Raw genomic sequence first — 21,887 nt, 5'->3', positions numbered from 1 at the left:
AGTTTGTTTGGTTAGGAGCTCAATTTTTCCTATAAATAGAAGCCTTCCCTTGTTGAAAAAGATATAGTGTCTTATGCATTGTTACTCTACTCTACCTAAGCCAAGAACTGTGAATTCTTTAATAATTCACTAGTTTTTGATACTTCTCTCTTTCTTCAATCCCCATTGGTGGCTCCATCAACATACTAAACCAATTGATTGGTTGGGGGCCTCTACCGTGATCAAAGAATCAAGCAAATTATAAGATAAGTATAGTGAATTTTGATCTTTTCTATAATTTCTCAATGATTCTCTCTTCTCAACCCCTCTCAAGCTTGAGAAGCTTAATTGGTATGGTTTTTAAAATGCTATTGAAGTTAATTAATTAATGATAGTAAAGAATTACATAAAATTCTATTTATATTTAATTCTAATGGTTTTTCTCTCTCTCACTTAAGAAATGGTCATACTCATGACCCTTTTCAATCCAAATGAAGCTTTTCATAAGGCTTTTCCTTAATCCAAGTATAAGCTATGCTGGAGGCCAAATTAATGGCTTTTTTCTATGCTTTTAGTTTATGTATATCGATGATTCAATCCATTATGGATTGATGATCCAATTAGAGACCTTTCTAATTTTTTCTTAATGATAAGCCTTATCCCTTAGAAAAAATTGAGATTTATCAGTCATAGTAGCGGAGCTATGGCAAAATTTTTATAGAAATTACGCATAAAATAATTTCATTCAAAGCATAAAAAGAGGACTTCCTACCATATTCTAGGAACTATCATCCTAGATTAATTAAAAGAATTTTATTATGCATGGAGATGTGGATGTTTGTATGTAGATGTAGATGTATGGATGTGAGTGTGAATGTGGAGGTGGATGTATACATGGAGATGTGGATGTATGCATGTAGAAGTAGATGTATAGATGAGGATGTAAATGGAGATGTGGATGGATGCATGTAGATGTAGATGTATAGATGTAGATGTGAATGGAGATGTAGATGTATGCATGTAGATGTAGATGTATAGATGTGGATGTGGATGTGGATGTGGAGGTGGATGTATGCATGTAGATGTAGATGTATAGATGTGGATGTGGATGTGAAGGTGGATGTATGCATGTAGATGTAGATGTGGATGTGGATGTGGAGGTGGATGTATGCATGTAGATGTAGATGTAGAGGTGTGGATGTGAATGTGGAGGTGGATGTATGCATGTAGATGTAGATGTATGGAGGTGAATGTGAATGTGGATGTGGATGTATGCATAGAGATGTGGATGTATGCATGTAGATGTGAATGTACGCATATAGATGTGGATGTATGGATGTGAATGTGCATGTAGATGTGGATGTATGGATGTGGATGCATGAATGTGCATGTAGATGTGGATGTGAAAATAGATGTATAGATATAGATGTGGATGTATGGATGTGAATGTGGATGTGGATGTGGATATATGTATGGATGTGAATATATGATATGTGATGTGAAGGAATCTGAAGTGATGAGATGAATAATATATGTATGGATGTGATGGGATGAGTATATATATAAATGGAATATGGAATAAGTAATGTGGATTGATGAGGGATAATGTGAAAAAATGAAAGTTAAAATAGAAACTGTATTGTAAACTGTTTGTAAATGCTGTTTGTAAATCACTGTTTTATGTCAAGAATGCTGGGGGAGCATTTTGACCATCTTGTGATTAAGGTCGTGGAGACCTAACTGATAAAGTTGCAACTGCTCTGCTGACGGAGAGTCAATGAAGGATGTCTCGCGTAGCAAGGTCGGCCGAGGCGACCTATGAGTGAAGCGCTAGGTCACCTGCGAAGGATCCTAGAGGGTGCTGACCATACGGTGCTCGGGCTCTGGGTCGCCTAGGATACCCACACGTGCGTCGAGGAAGATATTGGAACAAGAGTAGGAGTTGTTTTCTGAAATCGGGCATGGATCTGGTTGATTGACCTTGCTGGTCTTCAATGGATGAGTCCATGGCTCTTTATATGGATCTGTTGGTTGATCTTGCTGATCTTCAACGAGAGTCCATCTTGATAAGAGATTATATTGCCGAGTATTATGGGCTAGGGATTAGGAAACGGCCCCTGTGTGGACAGGTGGTGAGCGACCTAGTTGCCAATGATGCCATAGATACTCTGATGAAGGAATGATGGGAAATTTAAGAATCAACCGGATAAATTGGAAGATTGTGATCAGTGATACTATGGTTTTATTAAAGGATTGTTTTAAAATGGTTGAATCTGTGAAAAGGCAATTTCATATTGGGTGTGTGAGTGGTGTGACTAGTTTTATTTTTGCATGAACATCCGGCTAGGGGGCCTTGGAACTCTTTTCCTTGGTACCCGGGACAAAACCTAACCAAATTCTTAATTGGATCCCATCACTACAGTGGTTGGGTGGTTAGCTAACCCATGGGACTGGGATGGGGTTAGGCTGGACTGATGGATCCGTAAATCAAGACTCAAACTTTTGTTTTTACGATAGATAAAATAAATCCCGGATAGTAACTGTTCTATGGATAGGAATCAACAGCTGTGCCTCTTGAATGGGAAAAAAAGCGTTGATCCCAATGATCCAAGTGCAAGTTTCTCCTTTGATCTGACCAAGTATCTTATAGATGTAATTGGATCAGCTCGATCAGAAATGATCTTGACTACGTTAGAGTAAAAAGTTATCCTGGTGGAATCGCTCGTGCTTTCCGGTAAAGGAAGTTTTTCCGGGTTCGATTTTGGAACAACCGACGGATTAGTCTCTTATCCGGATATCCGTGGGTGAGGCCCCGAATGTGGGACCCCTGTCCTGCGCGAGAAGTGCTACTTTCGCTGCTAGTATCCCGAATCTGTTGCTCGGTGGGAACAGGGATCTTACAGTTGGTATCAGAGCATTTGGTTAATAAAGATCAACTGAGAAGACAAATATATCAAAAATTTATCAAGAAACACAAAAAGGTTATAATTGTGTGAGATAATTCATACAATTTGATATTCAAACTGAAATTCGTAATTTGGTAATTGGGACTTCAGATGGAAGTGCCGCAATTATATAGAATCCCTGACTTGCTTGAGGCCTAGACATGATAGTATTTACCTTATAATTCCAAGGGCCGTGACTACCCGTATATACCGAGAGTATACTGCAGCTCTTTACTGACAGTATATACGAGTAAATCTAAGACTTGAAATTATAAGCGTTAATGCTATCCAGATGATGATTTCGAATGTGATTGATATGATTTTTAATTCTGTTTAAGAATTGATGAATTGATTTGGATTCTGATTGAAAATGCTGATTGAAAAATGTTGATTTTTAAAAATTAGTTGAAATATAATGAAACCACAATGAGGGGGAATGGGACGAGTCCCTGTGATGATATTCATAACTAGAATGATGATAAAGAATTCAGCAAATCACTATGAGATTAGTGGGTTATGCTATCAGATTGCTACTGTTAATACTTGACCGGTAGATCAAGTTAAGGGATGTCAAATTAAGAACTTGCTTGACTGAAATTTCCGTGGAGGAATGTTCTGAAGGAAACTTTTCGGTCTAATGGACCATTATCATGTTAAAGATATGAATGATATGATCTGTATGAATTGTTATTTAATGATGAGTTCTATATAAGGGATATTTATCCCAGTGTTCTGTTGGGTTGACCAGAATATAAGGAACCCCAGAATAAAATTGGATCTTAAGAAAAAGAGCTGTCCTCTACCTTGCGAGATGAGGACATCTCGCACTTTTTAAGTAGGGTAGAATGTAAGATTCCTCCCCAACCTTCGAGGTATACTGGAGTAAGAATCTTCCTTTCTGATCTTATAATTATTCCCTCTCTAAAATAAAAGAAAGTTTCTGTTTAAAAAAGGAGGACCCTTTCTCTAGAATACTTCTCAGGAGTCCCACGTGTTTTAAAGATTTAGAACAATGAGTTCAGAAGTGAGAATCGGTGTTTTGGATACCAAGGTTTTGGTTTTCATTCGAGTACGGCCCAAAAGAAGTTCTTTATCTCTTGGGGAGTATAAGAAGTTATCCCCCAGATATTGTGACCCTTATATCTGAATTCAATGAAAGTAGGTGACTTAGCCTACAAGCTTCTTTTATCTCCTCATCTCAAAATTCTTAATACCTTCTATAGAAAAATGTGTCAAACACAAATCATGGAAAGACGGTAAAACTTCAGTGGTAAGTTACCGTTGGCTTCTAGGTTACGCTAGCTCCTTCCTTTATATAAGTCGTAACTTTTACTTGTCGCTCACAGTAATCTTACTCCCATCAATCTCCTTTCTTTCTTAATCTCCTTCATGGCTTGGCAACAGGAATTAGTTTTATCCCTGATGATTTCTCACCTTCAAGACGCAAGAGAGTCTGTGAAGAAAGACTTTATAGAACAGTATGAGCGCTCACTTTTTCCTCACCTAGGAACTTCTGTAGCTCAGACCAAATGGCAGACCTATCAAAACATAACTAGGGTAACACCCTGGGGTCAGCAGCACTTTCGTAACAATGTCCGCTTGGCCATGGTTATTGAAGCTTTGGGTTTGGGTCCCCGATACTACTGCGTCATGAGATCAAGGCATCTTGGGTTTTCTGAGCGGGTCTTCTTACTGGCGTGTTTTCTTCCTCATGAGAAGATATGCCTTTATCCCGTTTTTGGCTTGCCTCTCAGAGGTCCTTTTATTAGATCACCTCATACCACTGAGATAGGTGCGGCAATAACCAGCAGAATCATTCCCATAGATGAGTTACCCTATACTTGTGCAGCTTGTGAGTGCTACTTTTGTGACCATATGATGGACGGGCTTATGGAAGTGTAAAGAGTTCTATCTTTACTGTATAAGTTCCGAGAATGAATAAAGTTTAAATCTTGTTCTTATCTTGCTTTCTTTAAGACTTTTCTTGGTGGTTAATCTTGATTAAATTTTTTCTCTAAGTCTCATATTCGTGCATCTTGCAAAATTATCCCAGTTTGCGAGATGAGGACATCTCGCATTTTTTAAGTGGGGTAGAATGTAAGATTCCTCCCCCAACCCCTTTTTGATGTCTAGTATCTTCCCCTATAATCAATCCCTCTTCAGAAATATAAAGACCTTGTTTCTAACTGTTTTAGCCTAGAGAGAGAAAATTATTTTAGAGAGAGAATATTCAGATTATGAATAATTTTGGATAGAAAAATAACTTATCTTATTAAAATAAGTTCCCCTGAAACAAAAATTCAAAAAGAATTTTTCAATGTGCAATTGAAATTAATTGAAAATAGGTATAAAGAACCTTAGTCTAAGGGTCTAGATTTTCAGAATTTTTTTTGGATTATGGTCCATTTAAGGTTCCTATGGGCCAATAGCATCAATCCATGTGTAGGGAGGAGATAAATCCAAATTGTAAAAGAAGATACCCAAAAATGAGTAAATACTCACATAAGATGAAGAGTTGAAAATGTACAAGGTTTATTAGTAAAAAACTATGAGCAATATTAAAAATATGAGATATTTTGGGTATCCAAAAATGAGTAAATGCTCACATAAGATGAAGAGTTGAAAATGTACAAGGTTTATTAGTAAAAAATTATGAACAATAAAATTTTGACACATATGTAAGGAAGGGGAGTTATTTAAAGAAGGTGCATATTTCACATAAGATGAAGAGTTGAAAATGTACAAGTTTTATTAGAAAAAAACTATGAGCAATAAAATTTTGACACATATGTAAGGAAGGGGAGTTCTTTAAAGAAGGTGCATATTTCACATAAGATGAAGAGTTGAAAATGTACAAGGTTTATTAGTAAAAAACTATGAGCAATAAAATTTTGACACATGTAAGGAAGGGAAGTTCTTTAAAGAAGGTGCATATTTCACATAAGATGAAGAGTTGAAAATGTACAAGGTTTATTAGTAAAAAAACTATGAGCAATAGAATTTTGACACATATGTAAGGAAGGGGCGTTCTTTAAAGGAGGTGCATATTTCACATGCTTGAATGAGTTTTAAACTAAAAAATAATGTGATATTTTTATCTCTCATATCTCTTGAACCAAACCAAATCAAAATGGAACCAAATCGAATCAAAAAGTAACCAAACTAGGTCCAAATCTAGTCCAAATTCAACTAAACTGACTTGGAAAATTCTAGAATCAGTTTGTTTGGTTAGGAGCTTAATTTTTCCTATAAATAGAAGCCTTTCCTTGTTGAAAAAGATATAGTGTCTTATGCATTGTTACTCTACTCTACCTAAGCCAAGAACTGTGAATTCTTTAATAATTCACTAGTTTTTGATACTTCTCTCTTTCTTCAATCCCCATTGGTGGCTCCATCAACATACTAAACCAATTGATTGGTTGGGGACCTCTACCGTGATCAAAGAATCAAGCAAATTATAAGATAAGTATAGTGAATTTTGATCTTTTCTATAATTTCTCAATGATTCTCTCTTCTCAACCCCTCTCAAGCTTGAGAAGCTTAAGTGGTATGGTTTTTGAAATGCTATTGAAGTTAATTAATTAATGATAGTAAAGAATTACATAAAATTCTATTTATATTTAATTCTAATGGTTTTTCTCTCTCTCACTTAAGAAATGGTCATACTCATGACCCTTTTCAATCCAAATGAAGCTTTTCATAAGGCTTTTCCTTAATCCAAGATTAAGCTATGGAGGAGGCCAAATTAATGGCTTTTTTCTATGCTTTTAGTTTATGTATATCGATGATTCAATCCATTATGGATTGATGATCCAATTAGAGACCATTCTAATTATTTTCTTAATGATAAGTCTTATCCCTTAGAAAAAATTGAGATTTATCAGTCATAGTAGCGGAGCTATGGCAAAATTTTTATAGAAATTACGCATAAAATAATTTCATTCAAAGCATAAAAAGAGGACTTCCTACCATATTCTAGGAACTATCATCCTAGATTAATTAAAAGAATTTTATTATGCATGGAGATGTGGATGTTTGTATGTAGATATAGATGTATGGATGTGAGTGTGAATGTGGAGGTGGATGTATACATGGAGATGTGGATGTATGCATGTAGAAGTAGATGTATAGATGAGGATGTGAATGGAGATGTGAATGGATGCATGCAGATGTAGATGTATAGATGTAGATGTGAATGGAGATGTAGATGTATGCATGTAGATGTAGATGTATAGATGTGGATGTGGATGTGGAGGTGGATGTATGCATGTAGATGTAGATGTATAGATGTGGATGTGGATGTGAAGGTGGATGTATGCATGTAGATGTAGATGTGGATGTGGATGTGGAGGTGGATGTATGCATGTAGATGTAGATGTAGAGGTGTGGATGTGAATGTGGAGGTGGATGTATGCATGTAGATGTAGATGTATGGAGGTGAATGTGAATGTGGATGTGGATGTATGCATAGAGATGTGGATGTATGCATGTAGATGTGAATGTACGCATATAGATGTGGATGTATGGATGTGAATGTGCATGTAGATGTGGATGTATGGATGTGGATGCATGAATGTGCATGTAGATGTGGATGTGAAAATAGATGTATGGATGTAGATGTGGATGTATGGATGTGAATGTGGATGTGGATGTGGATATATGTATGGATGTGAATATATGATATGTGATGTGAAGGAATCTGAAGTGATGAGATAGAAAATGATGTGATGGGATGAGTATATATATAAATGGAATATGGAATAAGTAATGTGGATTGATGAGGGATAATGTGGAAAAATGAAAGTTAAAATAGAAACTGTATTGTAAACTGTTTGTAAATGCTGTTTGTAAATCACTGTTTTATGTCAAGAATGCTGGGGGAGCATTTTGACCATCTTGTGATTAAGGTCGTGGAGACCTAACTGATAAAGTTGCAACTGCTGCTGACGGAGAGTCAATGAAGGACGTCTCGCGTAGCAAGGTCGGCCGAGGTCTTGACCAGCCTCGGTGCGATTAAAATGGTGAGCTTCCGGTACGGTGGATGAGGGGCCAAGGAAGCGGCCTATGAGTGAAGCGCTAGGTCACCTGCGAAGGATCCTAGAGGGTGCTGACCATACGGTACTCGGGCTCTGGGTCGCCTAGGATACCCACGCGTGCGTCGAGGAAGATATTGGAACAAGAGTAGGAGTTGTTTTCTGAAATCGGGCATGGATCTGGTTGATTGACCTTGCTGGTCTTCAATGGATGAGTCCATGGCTCTTTATATGGATCTGTTGGTTGATCTTGCTGATCTTCAACGAGAGTCCATCTTGATAAGAGATTATATTGTCGAGTATTATGGGCTAGGGATTAGGAAACGGCCCCTGTGTGGACAGGTGGTGAGCGTCCTAGTTGCCAATGATGCCATAGATACTCTGATGAAGGAATGATGGGAAATTTAAGAATCAACCGGATAAATTGGAAGATTGTGATCAGTGATACTATGGTTTTATTAAAGGATTGTTTTAAAATGGTTGAATCTGTGAAAAGGCAATTTCATATTGGGTGTGTGAGTGGTGTGACTAGTTTTATTTTTGCATGAACATCCGGCTAGGGGACCTTGGAACTCTTTTTCTTGGTACCCAAGACTAAACAAATTCTTAATTGGATCCCATCACTACAGTGGTTGGGCGGTTGGCTAACCCATGGGACTGGATGGGGTTAGGCTGGACTGATGGATCCGTAAATCAAGACTCAAACTTTTGTTTTTACGATAGATAAAATAAATCCCGGATAGTAACTGTTCTATGGATAGGAATCAACGGCTGTGCCTCTTGAATGGGGAAAAAAGCGTTGATCCCAATGATCCAAGTGCAAGTTTCTCCTTTGATCTGACCAAGTATCTTATAGATGTAATTGGATCAGCTCGATCAGAAATGATCTTGACTACGTTAGAGTAAAAAGTTATCCTGGTGGAATCGCCCGTGTTTTCCGGTAAAGGAAGTTTTTTCGGGTTCGGTTTTGGAACAACCGACGGATTAGTCTCTTATCCGGATATCCGTGGGTGAGGCCCCGAATGTGGGACCCCTGTCCCGCGCGAGAAGTGCTACTTTCGCTGCTAGTATCCCGAATCTGTTGCTCGATGGGAACAGGGATCTTACAATTGGTATCAGAGCATTTGGTTAATAAAGATCAACTGAGAAGACAAATATATCAAAAATTTATCAAGAAACACAAAAAGGTTATAATTGTGTGAGATAATTCATACAATTTGATATTCAAACTGAAATTCGTAATTTGGTAATTGGGACTTCAGATGGAAGTGCCGCAATTATATAGAATCCCTGACTTGCTTGAGGCCTAGACATGATAGTATTTACCTTATAATTCCAAGGGCCGTGACTACCCGTATATACCGAGAGTATACTGCAGCTCTTTACTGACAGTATATACGAGTAAATCTAAGACTTGAAATTATAAGTGTTAATGCTATCCAGATGATGATTTCGAATGTGATTGATATGATTTTTAATTCTGTTTGAGAATTGATGAATTGATTTGGATTCTGATTGAAAAATGCTGATTGAAAAATGTTGATTTTTAAAAATTAGTTGAAATATAATGAAACCACAATGAGGGGGAATGGGACGAGTCCCTGTGATGATATTCATAACTAGAATGATGATAACGAATTCAGCAAATCACTATGAGATTAGTGGGTTGTGCTGTCAGATTGCTACTGTTAATACTTGACCGGTAGATCAAGTTAAGGGATGTCAAATTGAGAACTTGCTTGACTGAAATTTCCGTGGAGGAATGTTTCGAAGGAAACTTTTCGGTCTAATGGACCATTATCATGTTAAAGATATGAATGATATGATCTGTATGAATTGTTATTTAATGATGAGTTCTATATAAGGGATATTTATCCCAGTGTTCTGTTGGGTTGACCAGAATATAAGGAACCCCAGAATAAAATTGGATCTTAAGAAAAAGAGCTGTCCTCTACCTTGCGAGATGAGGACATCTCGCACTTTTTAAGTAGGGTAGAATGTAAGATTCCTCCCCAACCTTCGAGGTATACTGGAGTAAGAATCTTTCTTTCTGATCTTATAATTATTCCCTCTCTAAAATAAAAGAAAGTTTCTGTTTAAAAAAGGAAGACCCTTTCCCTAGAATACTTCTCAGGAGTCCCACGTGTTTTAAAGATTTAGAACAATGAGTTCAGAAGTGAGAATCGGTGTTTTGGATACCAAGGTTTTGGTTTTCATTCGAGTACGGCCCAAAAGAAGTTCTTTATCTCTTGGGGAGTATAAGAAGTTATCCCCCAGATATTGTGACCCTTATATCTGAATTCAATGAAAGTAGGTGACTTAGCCTACAAGCTTCTTTTATCTTCTCATCTCAAAATTCTTAATACCTTCTATAGAAAAATGTGTCAAACACAAATCATGGAAAGACGGTAAAACTTCAGTGGTAAGTTACCGTTGGCTTCTAGGTTATGCTAGCTCCTTCCTTTATATAAGTCGTAACTTTTACTTGTCGCTCACAGTAATCTTACTCCCATCAATCTCCTTTCTTTCTTAATCTCCTTCATGGCTTGGCAACAGGAATTAGTTTTATCCGTGATGATTTCTCACCTTCAAGACGCAAGAGAGTCTGTGAAGAAAGACTTTATAGAACAGTATGAGCGCTCACTTTTTCCTGACCTAGGAACTTCTGTAGCTCAGACCAAATGGCGGACCTATCAAAACGTAACTAGGGTAACACCCTGGGGTCAGCAGCACTTTTGTAACAATGTCTGCTTGGCCATGGTTATTGAAGCTTTGGGTTTGGGTCCCCGATACTACTGCGTCATGAGATCAAGGCATCTTGGGTTTTCTGAGCGGGTCTTCTTACTGGCGTGTTTTCTTTCTCATGAGAAGATATGCCTTTATCCCGTTTTTGGCTTGCCTCTCAGAGGTCCTTTTATTAGATCACCTCATACCACTGAGATAGGTGCGGCAATAACCAGCAGAATCATTCCCATAGATGAGTTACCCTATACTTGTGCAGCTTGTGAGTGCTACTTTTGTGACCATATGATGGACGGGCTTATGGAAGTGTAAAGAGTTCTTCTATCTTTACTGTATAAGTTCCGAGAATGAATAAAGTTTAAATCTTGTTCTTATCTTGCTTTCTTTAAGACTTTTCTTGGTGGTTAATCTTGATTAAAATTTTTCTCTAAGTCTCATATTCGTGCATCTTGCAAAATTATCCTAGTTTGCGAGATGAGGACATCTCGCATTTTTTAAGTGGGGTAGAATGTAAAATTCCTCCCCCAACCCCTTTTTGATGTCTAGTATCTTCCCCTATAATCAATCCCTCTTCAGAAATATAAAGATCTTGTTTCTAACTGTTTTAGCCTAGAGAGAGAAAATTATTCTAGAGAGAGAATATTCAAATTATGAATATTTTTGGATAGAAAAATAACTCATTCTATTAAAATAAGTTCTCCTGAAACAGAAATTCAAAAAGAATTTTCCAATGCGCAATTGGAATTAATTGAAAATAGGTATAAAGAACCTTAGTCTAAGGGTCTAGATTTTCAGAATTTTTTTTGGATTATGGTCCATTTAAGGTTCCTATGGGCCAATAGCATCAATCCATGTGTAGGGAGGAGATAAATCCAAATTGTAAAAGAAGATACCCAAAAATGAGTAAATGCTCACATAAGATGAAGAGTTGAAAATGTACAAGGTTTATTAGTAAAAAACTATGAGCAATATTAAAAATATGAGATATTTTGGGTATCCAAAAATGAGTAAATGCTCACATAAGATGAAGAGTTGAAAATGTACAAGGTTTATTAGTAAAAAACTATGAACAATAAGATTTTGACACATATGTAAGGAAGGGGAGTTATTTAAAGAAGATGCATATTTCACATAAGATGAAGAGTTGAAAATGTACAAGTTTTATTAGAAAAAAACTATGAGCAATAAAATTTTGACACATATGTAAGGAAGGGGAGTTCTTTAAAGAAGGTGCATATTTCACATAAGATGAAGAGTTGAAAATGTACAAGGTTTATTAGTAAAAAACTATGAGCAATAAAATTTTGACACATATGTAAGGAAGGAGAGTTCTTTAAAGAAGGTGCATATTTCACATAAGATGAAGAGTTGAAAATGTACAAAGTTTATTAGTAAAAAAACTATGAGCAATAGAATTTTGACACATATGTAAGGAAGGGGAGTTCTTTAAAGGAGGTGCATATTTCACATGCTTGAATGAGTTTTAAACTCAAAAATAATGTGATATTTTTATCTCTCATATCTCTTGAACCAAACCAAATCAAAATGGAACCAAATCGAATCAAAAAGTAACCAAACTAGGTCCAAATCTAGTCCAAATTCAACCAAACTGACTTGAAAAATTCTATAATCAGTTTGTTTGGTTAGGAGCTCAATTTTTCCTATAAATAGAAGCCTTTCCTTGTTGAAAAAGATATAGTGTCTTATGCATTGTTACTCTACTCTACCTAAGCCAAGAACTGTGAATTCTTTAATAATTCACTAGTTTTTGATACTTCTCTCTTTCTTCAATCCCCATTGGTGGCTCCATCAACATACTAAACCAATTGATTGGTTGGGGGCCTCTACCGTAATCAAAGAATCAAGCAAATTATAAGATAAGTATAGTGAATTTTGATCTTTTCTATAATTTCTCAATGATTCTCTCTTCTCAACCCCTCTCAAGCTTGAGAAGCTTAATTGGTATGGTTTTTGAAATGCTATTGAAGTTAATTAATTAATGATAGTAAAGAATTACATAAAATTTTATTTATATTTAATTCTAATGGTTTTTCTCTCTCTCACTTAAGAAATGGTCATACTCATGACCCTTTTCAATCCAGATGAAGCTTTTCATAAGGCTTTTCCTTAATCCAAGATTAAGCTATGCTGGAGGCCAAATTAATGGCTTTTCTCTATGCTTTTAGTTTATGTATATCGATGATTCAATCCATTATGGATTGATGATCCAATTAGAGACCATTCTAATTATTTCCTTAATGATAAGCCTTATCCCTTAGAAAAAATTGAGATTTATCAGTCATAGTAGCGGAGCTATGGCAAAATTTTTATAGAAATTACGCATAAAATAATTTCATTCAAAGCATAAAAAGAGGACTTCCTACCATATTCTAGGAACTATCATCCTAGATTAATTAAAAGAATTTTATTATGCATGGAGATGTGGATGTTTGTATGTAGATGTAGATGTATGGATGTGAGTGTGAATGTGGAGGTGGATGTATACATGGAGATGTGGATGTATGCATGTAGAAGTAGATGTATAGATGAGGATGTAAATGGAGATGTGGATGAATGCATGTAGATGTAGATGTATAGATGTAGATGTGAATGGAGATGTAGATGTATGCATGTAGATGTAGATGTATAGATGTGGATGTGGATATGGATGTGGAGGTGGATGTATGCATGTAGATGTAGATGTATAGATGCGGATGTGGATGTGAAGGTGGATGTATGCATGTAGATGTAGATGTGGATGTGGATGTGGAGGTGGATGTATGCATGTAGATGTAGATGTAGAGGTGTGGATGTGAATGTGGAGGTGGATGTATGCATGTAGATGTAGATGTATGGAGGTGAATGTGAATGTGGATGTGGATGTATGCATGTAGATGTGAATGTACGCATATAGATATGGATGTATGGATGTGAATGTGCATGTAGATGTGGATGTATGGATGTGGATGCATGAATGTGCATGTAGATGTGGATGTGAAAATAGATGTATGGATGTAGATGTGAATGTATGGATGTGAATGTGGATGTGGATGTGGATATATGTATGGATGTGAATATATGATATGTGATGTGAAGGAATCTGAAGTGATGAGATGGAAAATGATGTGATGGGATGAGTATATATATAAATGGAATATGGAATAAGTAATGTGGATTGATGAGGGATAATGTGGAAAAATGAAAGTTAAAATAGAAACTGTATTGTAAACTGTTTGTAAATGCTGTTTGTAAATCACTGTTTTATGTCAAGAATGCTGGGGGAGCATTTTGACCATCTTGTGATTAAGGTCGTGGAGACCTAACTGATAAAGTTGCAACTGCTGACGGAGAGTCAATGAAGGACGTCTCGCGTAGCAAGGTCGGCCGAGGTCTTGACCAGCCTCGGTGCGATTAAAATGGTGAGCTTCCGGTACGGTGGATGAGGGGCCAAGGAAGCGGCCTATGAGTGAAGCGCTAGGTCACCTGCGAAGGATCCTAGAGGGTGCTGACCATACGGTGCTCGGGCTCTGGGTCGCCTAGGATACCCACACGTACGTCGAGGAAGATATTGGAACAAGAGTAGGAGTTGTTTTCTGAAATCGGGCATGGATCTGGTTGATTGACCTTGCTGGTCTTCAATGGATGAGTCCATGGCTCTTTATATGGATCTGTTGGTTGATCTTGCTGATCTTCAACGAGAGTCCATCTTGATAAGAGATTATATTGCCGAGTATTATGGGCTAGGGATTAGGAAACGGCCCCTGTGTGGACAGGTGGTGAGCGTCCTAGTTGCCAATGATGCCATAGATACTCTGATGAAGGAATGATGGGAAATTTAAGAATCAACCAGATAAATTGAAAGATTGTGATCAGTGATACTATGGTTTTATTAAAGGATTGTTTTAAAATGGTTGAATCTGTGAAAAGGCAATTTCATATTGGGTGTGTTGAGTGGTGTGACTAGTTTTATTTTTGCATGAACATCCGGCTAGGGGGCCTTGGAACTCTTTTCCTTGGTACTCGGGACAAAACCTAACCAAATTCTTAATTGGATCCCGTCACTACAGTGGTTGGGCGGTTGGCTAACCCATGGGACTGGATGGAGTTAGGCTGGACTGATGGATCCGTAAATCAAGACTCAAACTTTCGTTTTTACGATAGATAAAATAAATCTCGGATAGTAACTGTTCTATGGATAGGAATCAACGGCTGTGCCTCTTGAATGGGGAAAAAAGCGTTGATCCCAATGATCCAAGTGCAAGTTTCTCCTTTGATCTGACCAAGTATCTTATAGATGTAATTGGATCAGCTCGATCAGAAATGATCTTGACTACGTTAGAGTAAAAAGTTATCCTGGTGGAATCGCCCGTGCTTTCCGGTAAAGGAAGTTTTTCCAGGTTCGGTTTTGGAACAACCGACGGATTAGTCTCTTATCCGGATATCCGTGGGTGAGGCCCCGAATGTGGGACCCCTGTCCCGCGCGAGAAGTGCTACTTTCGCTGCTAGTATCCCGAATCTGTTGCTCGGTGGGAACAGGGATCTTACAAATACTAGTTTAGATTCTTCACCAAGACAGGCGAGGGAGAAAGAAGCTATTGAGAGGGAGTAACCTACAATAAAGAAACCTATTCAAGTGAACAACCATCTAGCATACAAGAATTTAGTAGTACACTTGGAAGTAAGATTTGAGAAGAGAAAGACTCACAAGTATTCTATTGCAAGGGAATGAATATACATCTCTTAATGTCAAATTTGACTTATATACAAGTGACTAGTTTTGACAATAGGCTAATCAAACTTAAAAATGGTCCGACCACCATTATTAATCTTAAGCAAATATGTACGTGAAGTCCTTAGACTTTCTGTATTTGACGTTAATGTCAAGGTAAGGTTACTTTATTTGTTCCAGTGCCATCTCACAAAGATAAGTGCACATTCGAGTGAGTAAAATGACAAAGCACCTTACAATAGGTCCGATGGGTGAAACCATGTTAACCAATGAAGTGGTTAACACCCTCTATACTCTATGAAGATTTGTTATTTTGGTCCTTGATATTATTTTTTTGTAAAGAAAATAGCTATGTGTTGATGTCTTATTTTGTGGTAACCAAGCTCCAAGTTTATGATTGCTTACTCTTGTATGAGTCAAGGGGATAATGCTAACTTGGAATTCTAGTGGTGTAATAGTTGTGGTCTAGCTCTCTATCGATTGGTAAATGCAACACACACACACACACACACACACACATACACACTCATATGCATATTCTAGCTCTCACACTCTCATGTAGACATACCCACATTCTCTGATATACACACTCAAGTCACTCATATATATACACACTTATACATACATATATACACGCATACATATATGTATAATATGTAATAACATATGTAAATAAATAAATAAATATAAAAATATATTTATAACGTGAATGTACTTTTTTCTAAATAGCTTATCGATTGACAACACCACACTAATCCTTGTCTCGTACATACTCAATTTTTTTTTAAAGACAAAGTTCTTAAGTTTTTGTATCTTGTAGTCTAATCTTTTCATCTAATTTATTACTCATTGCTCTATGGTTCAAGGCTCTATGCTACAAGATTTTCTATGCTAATGCTTTTTTACTCATGGTCTTAAGTTCACTATTTGATACAAGTTCCACATACGATTCTTGTGGTTTCTCTAAGATTGAGAGATAAGTGGAATCATCCATAGAGTCACTAACCATGAATCTCCAAGATCACTGAAGTAATCCTCATAGAGAGGGTTTATTTCCATCAATACTAGATCTAAGAAAATGTCTAAGTCAAATGTAAAACTCTCTAGATCTAAGAAAATGTTTGAGTCAAATGTAAAACTCTCTAGATCTATATGTATAATCATATGTCTCCTACCAAATCTCACCGCAGTAAAGTCATCACTACCCTCGCGCGCTCAATGCTTGACTGCTCAAATATATACACTATACCTACATAAACGCTACCAAGTAAACTATGAGAACTAGGAGTAGTGCTATCGTGAATGTCTCCACATGTGAAAGTCCTAGAAGAATAGCATGATATATCTAACACAAGAAACTTAGGCCTATTCTTATGTGTATCCCATGACTCCACATGTGAAGTTTCACTAGCCTCGTGTGTGCTAATAGATGCATCACTAATCGAATGCTGACCCACAAGATTATCTAATGCCAAACTATGATCTCTAGAAGGTAGGTAGGTCTAGTTGTACACATCAACACTCATAATGCTAGTGCCATCTCTACCCTTGAGATCATGTCAACATGATCAAGCTCACACACATCACTATTACATACATCATCATGTGCATGTATATCATCATGTGCACGTGTGTGTGATACATCAATATCATCATATGTGTGCAATACATAATGTATATGAGTATAAGATACACATCATCATCATCCAACTCAATGATCCAACTCAATGTCGGTGTCATCTACATCCTCAGAAACGTAATCATGATGGCTATAAGATACATTATCATCATCATCCAACTTTGTCAGTGTCGTTTACAACCTCAAGGATGTAGTCATGATGGCTCGAGTGTGGAACACTCGTACAAGTCACCACAAGAAGAGTGATCCCATTGTTCATGTCGAGGCAGCCAAGCAATGAAACTACGAAATCACCATGTGTGGACCAAGTGGTAGCAAGTACATCTTTCTCATCGAAAAGATGCCTCAAGTGGCTACGCATCAATTCCTCTCGAGCATCCACTCGTGGCATGAGTAGACTGTCTCATCATAGCATGAAGTCGACAAGTGAGGGTGTGGAAGTCTAAGCCTCGAAGTGCCAAAGGTGTACGTGAATGCGGCAAAAGATACGTGTACCAAGACACAAAGTAACAACTCAAGATAACAAATGTAGAGCCATGATAATAGTGCATGAGCACGACTCCTACGATAAAGAGCGTAGAGCCATGATAATAACACATGAGCACACCTCATCATAGCATGAAGTCTGCAAGTGAGGGTGTGAGTCTAAGCTTCGAAGTGCCAAAGTTGTGTGTGAATGCGACAAAATACATGTACCAAGACACAAAGTGGCAGCTCAAGATAACGTGTAGAGCCATGATAATATTGTGCATGAGCACGTCTCCTAGAATCAACATTTGAGATGGTAACAAAGCAATGTCAATGATGATGAGAACTCACACCACGATGATCATATGAAAGGTAGAAATAGTACGAATAACTTATGGTGTGTGCAAACACCACACAACACACTCAAGCGTGTGAAAACACTACACCAATCACACTCAAGCGTGTGAAAACACTACACCAATCACAAAGCGTGTGAACAAACACAAAACCACCTTGAATGTGAAGCACATGTGAAAAAAAAAATCTACAAATTACAAGGCATGTAAACACCTCAAACCTAGTATGTGAACACACGAGATAATGCGTCCATGAATAAGGATGTCAAGGACTTAGGAGGATGGAGGACGTGGAAAAGGGAAGATACGAACGGTTGAAGAAAAAATCCTAAGGCTTTAAGCGCCCGTCTTTATTTTTAGCTCAAGTAAATTTTTTAAACGCTGGCGATGGCGACTGAAATGAAGCTTGATGATGCTTGTAAATAAAATAAAAAATAAAATACTTTACGCTGGCTTGCTCCCTTGTCTTGCTTTACGTGCTAAGCTGAGCTCCCTGCTTGCTGGAGCTGAGAGTTCAATGAAGCTGACAACACTTATCCTCTCTGCGCTGCTAACAGTAAGGAAAAACCACCGTTTTGTGTGCACTGAAACGGTGTGATTCCACCAATTTGAAGCGCTGGCTACTGTACTGTGATTCCACCACTTTTGTTGCACGTTGTGCTGCACTAGTGGGTCGAGCCTTGAAGAAGGCGATGAAGCCTCGAAGAAGGCAAATTTTTAAAAGTGCCGCACTTGGTGATCTGTAGGCTATGAAACCTGAAGCTGCCAAGCCTCTGATCTGTGTTATGTTGAGCCTTGAAGAAGAAGGTGGTGATGAAGTGAAGTTTGCTGTCTGTCATGGCGCACTGCTACGTTAGAAATTCTCTCCTTTGTTTGCTACTTAGCGCTACAAATGAACTCCTTGTGCTTGTGCTTGATCTTTGCGTGAAGCAAAAAGACAGGATGTGCTTTGCTCTTTCAGTTGGAAGCGGCTAGTACGACGATTATGGTCTTTCCTAATAAGCTTTGGTGTGTTAAGCCCGTCTGCCATCTGAAGAAAGGCTCTTAGTATGGCTATCCATGATCAGAAACACATTGTGTTCTGTGAAAAGCGTGCCGATCCCCGAGCCTTTCACAACACTGCCACACTAAACGAAGTCTTTCAGTTCTCTCTCCCCCCAAGATACTCTAGCTCGGTTCTCCTTCAAGTGAGGAGTAATCTTGGTTCCCCTACGAGGGGGCTGCCTAGAATCCACTGTCAAGTCACCTAGTGTGTGTTTTGGTTTTCTTTTGCACAAAAGCATTCGGGACTCCCTCTCCCTTGTCTCTGCTTGGCCCGCCGTCCACTTAACGGTGCTTGGCTGCTTGGTCCGTCCACCTAACGGTGCTTGGCCCGTTCACTTCGCCACTTTGTTTGCAATTTGAATAACAACTCCTGTGGGATCCCCGTGTTTATGAACTTGGTACAACCAAACGGTCTTGGTTGTTAAGTATTAGGTGACCGATGGACCATGCTTAGGTGACATCTTGTTGGGCAAGGAGTATTAGGCCATTCTTCCGGTGTGTGAAAAAAAAAAACACATGCTCTTCTCAATGTTTTCACCATTTTGACCATGCACTTCTAGAACCCAAGAACGCCTTCTTGTCAATACATGTGCAGTCCATTAATGAGCATATAGTCCTCTGATTAAAGAGGTTTCCTCCAAACTAGCAAGATTTGTGTTGCCTTTTCAAGTTCACAAGGCTCCTGTAAGGTTTCTATTCAAGGGTTTAGCATGCACATCTTTTGTTTTTCCTTCTTGTTGCACCAAGTCTATAGTTAAACTGATGAGTGCCTATCCAATTGCATCAACCAAGAGTCTAAAATTCTCTTACTGTACCATCTTGTTATTGATATGCCTTTCTTTTTATGCTTCGCCTTTTTCTCTCCAATTGTTACTGACGCTTGTATGTAAGTACGGAACCTCAAGCACCAGTTGTGCACTAGTGCTTACACCAAAAGGGTTGGGTTCAACTCCCAACAAGGTTGCCAACTATTTTTTCCCTAAAATCTATCAATCACTTGCATGAAAATGTCTGAGATGTATTTTGCATGGCATTGTTCTCACAAATATGTACTGAATCTACATATTCTGCACTTTTCTGGATTGAGTACATGCACCAAATATTGTTCGTCCATTGTTTTGTCTCTTTCTAAACCTTTCTTTGCAAACTTTGCTTGTACAAGTAGTTATTTTTGCAAGGAAATGAACAAGAATTGTAAAAGAATGAGAGATTGATTACGTACTTATATACACAACTCTATCTAGGCAAAGATTTATAATCTGATGAAGCTTTCCATTATTGAAACGATTGTAGATTGCACATCATCTATTCTTGACTTCTCTTCAAAGATTTGTAGAACAACTCCAAGAAACACCTAGAAAAATCTTCTCGAACTTTCTGTTACACTCCAACACTAAGATTTCCATCAAAACCTTGTACAATAGTCTTCTTCTTGCAATATTTCTATAAAAAGCTTAAAGAAAATGTTGTTTAGCCTTCTTTTTTTTTTTTGTTAAGGTTTGCACCAAGATTTTATTTTTGCACTCTTGTCTTTACAAGCTTTACCTGTAAACTTCATTTTGCACAGTAAACTACATAAAATCTTCAACCAAACCACAATCTTCGCATAGAACTGCTTACATTTGCTACAAAACTACAATCTCAAAAATTCTTGATAAACTTTGCACCAAGATTTACACAACCACCGTCAATATTCTCCAACCTACCAAGATTCTCCAAAAACTAAGCAAATATAGAAGAAAACTAAGGTTTATGAATAGATTTGATAGAGAGAAACACTGATCAAGAAAATTGTGTAGAGAAAAGGAGTTCTATAAAAGGTGCTTAACATAGATTCGAAAATGATTAACACTAATCTCAATGATAATCCACACAAATCAAGATAACACCAACCTTGAAAAATTGTGTAAAACAGAATTCAAAAATGACTAAGTCCTAATCAAAGATTAAAGATCAAGAACAATCAAAGAAATGATTACTCATAATTTGCAGAATCTCTAATGTGAAAATGATTAAGTGCTCTAATCACTCTTAAATCCAAATATCAAGATCAAAGCCAAGAGCTCTGATACCAAATGTAATGGAGTGGAACTTAAGCTAAGATTAAGGACAAATCACCATGGAAGCTTGCATCAAAGCTTTGCATCCATGATGCCTAAGTGGTTTAGCCTCACCAAGAGGATGGAAATAGGCTTCCATAAGCCAAATGTAAACCAAGAGAGTCAACATGATCAATGTCATGGAAAGGTAATGAAGAAAGTAAAAGGTCATAAAAGGTACAATATGCGAAGAACGCATGTGTCCCAAGGTCCATGTGCCGTAAATCCCACGTGTAAATGTGTCCTAAACCCCATGTACCTAGGCCTAACTAGTAAAGTTGTTGCTTTGTTACACTCATTGACCTATTCACACACACACACACACACACACATATATATACACAATCATTGTGTATCAATCTATCTATACATACATATGTACATACATATACATGCATGTATATATATGTATGTGTATATATACGGGCTGCATTGCAAGGTCCGGATGGGTTGTGCTATTTACAGGCAACGAGACCCGTCTTCATTGCACAATATCAATCGAGATGACGCACACTTTAGTGCCTGGTTCAGGGTATATAATCATTATTATTGATAGCTTGTTACTATATCTATTGATGCCCTTGTGTCCTTTTTGGCATTGCCAATCATCAAAATCTCACACTCTGCAGTGAACTCTTCTCCCACAGCCACTTAACTTCAGAATTAAACACTCCCGTGTATAGTTCTAACGTGTCAAGGAAGAAAAATGTTGCCGCCACCGAGTCTTGGACGTTTGGCAGCCTGAGGTGCTGGATCGGACACCACCGCATTCCCAGTGTGCAGATGAAATGGTAGTTCAGCCTCGCGAAAAAAACAGCAGCACCTACTAGAGCCAGCTCCCTTGATCAGAACC

General features: G+C 37.7%; 1 protein-coding gene across 3 annotated transcripts in view; it reads right to left on the bottom strand.

Annotated features, from left to right (window-relative positions):
- Positions 1 to 21,417: 21,417 nt before the first annotated feature.
- Positions 21,418 to 21,887, bottom strand: part of LOC147618735 (Radical SAM superfamily protein) — a 107,967-nt gene continuing 107,497 nt past the window's right edge. Inside the window, exon 8 of one of the 3 annotated variants that reach the window (XR_015261954.1) lies at positions 21,418 to 21,857. Coding sequence is in view for 2 of the 3 variants with exons in the window: in XM_086773785.1 (XP_086629911.1) it covers positions 21,831 to 21,857 (27 nt within the window). In the remaining variant the exon portion in view is untranslated. Of the gene's footprint in view, positions 21,861 to 21,887 lie in introns of all 3 variants that reach the window. The other 2 variants (XM_086773787.1, XM_086773785.1) reach the window with 2 other exon arrangements.

This window comes from Cibotium barometz, chromosome 34 (assembly GCF_041138505.1).
Source record: "Cibotium barometz isolate CiBa-2024 chromosome 34, ASM4113850v1, whole genome shotgun sequence".
In the NCBI taxonomy this organism is placed as follows: domain Eukaryota; kingdom Viridiplantae; phylum Streptophyta; class Polypodiopsida; order Cyatheales; family Cibotiaceae; genus Cibotium; species Cibotium barometz.
This window is presented reverse-complemented; position numbering and strand designations above follow the sequence as displayed.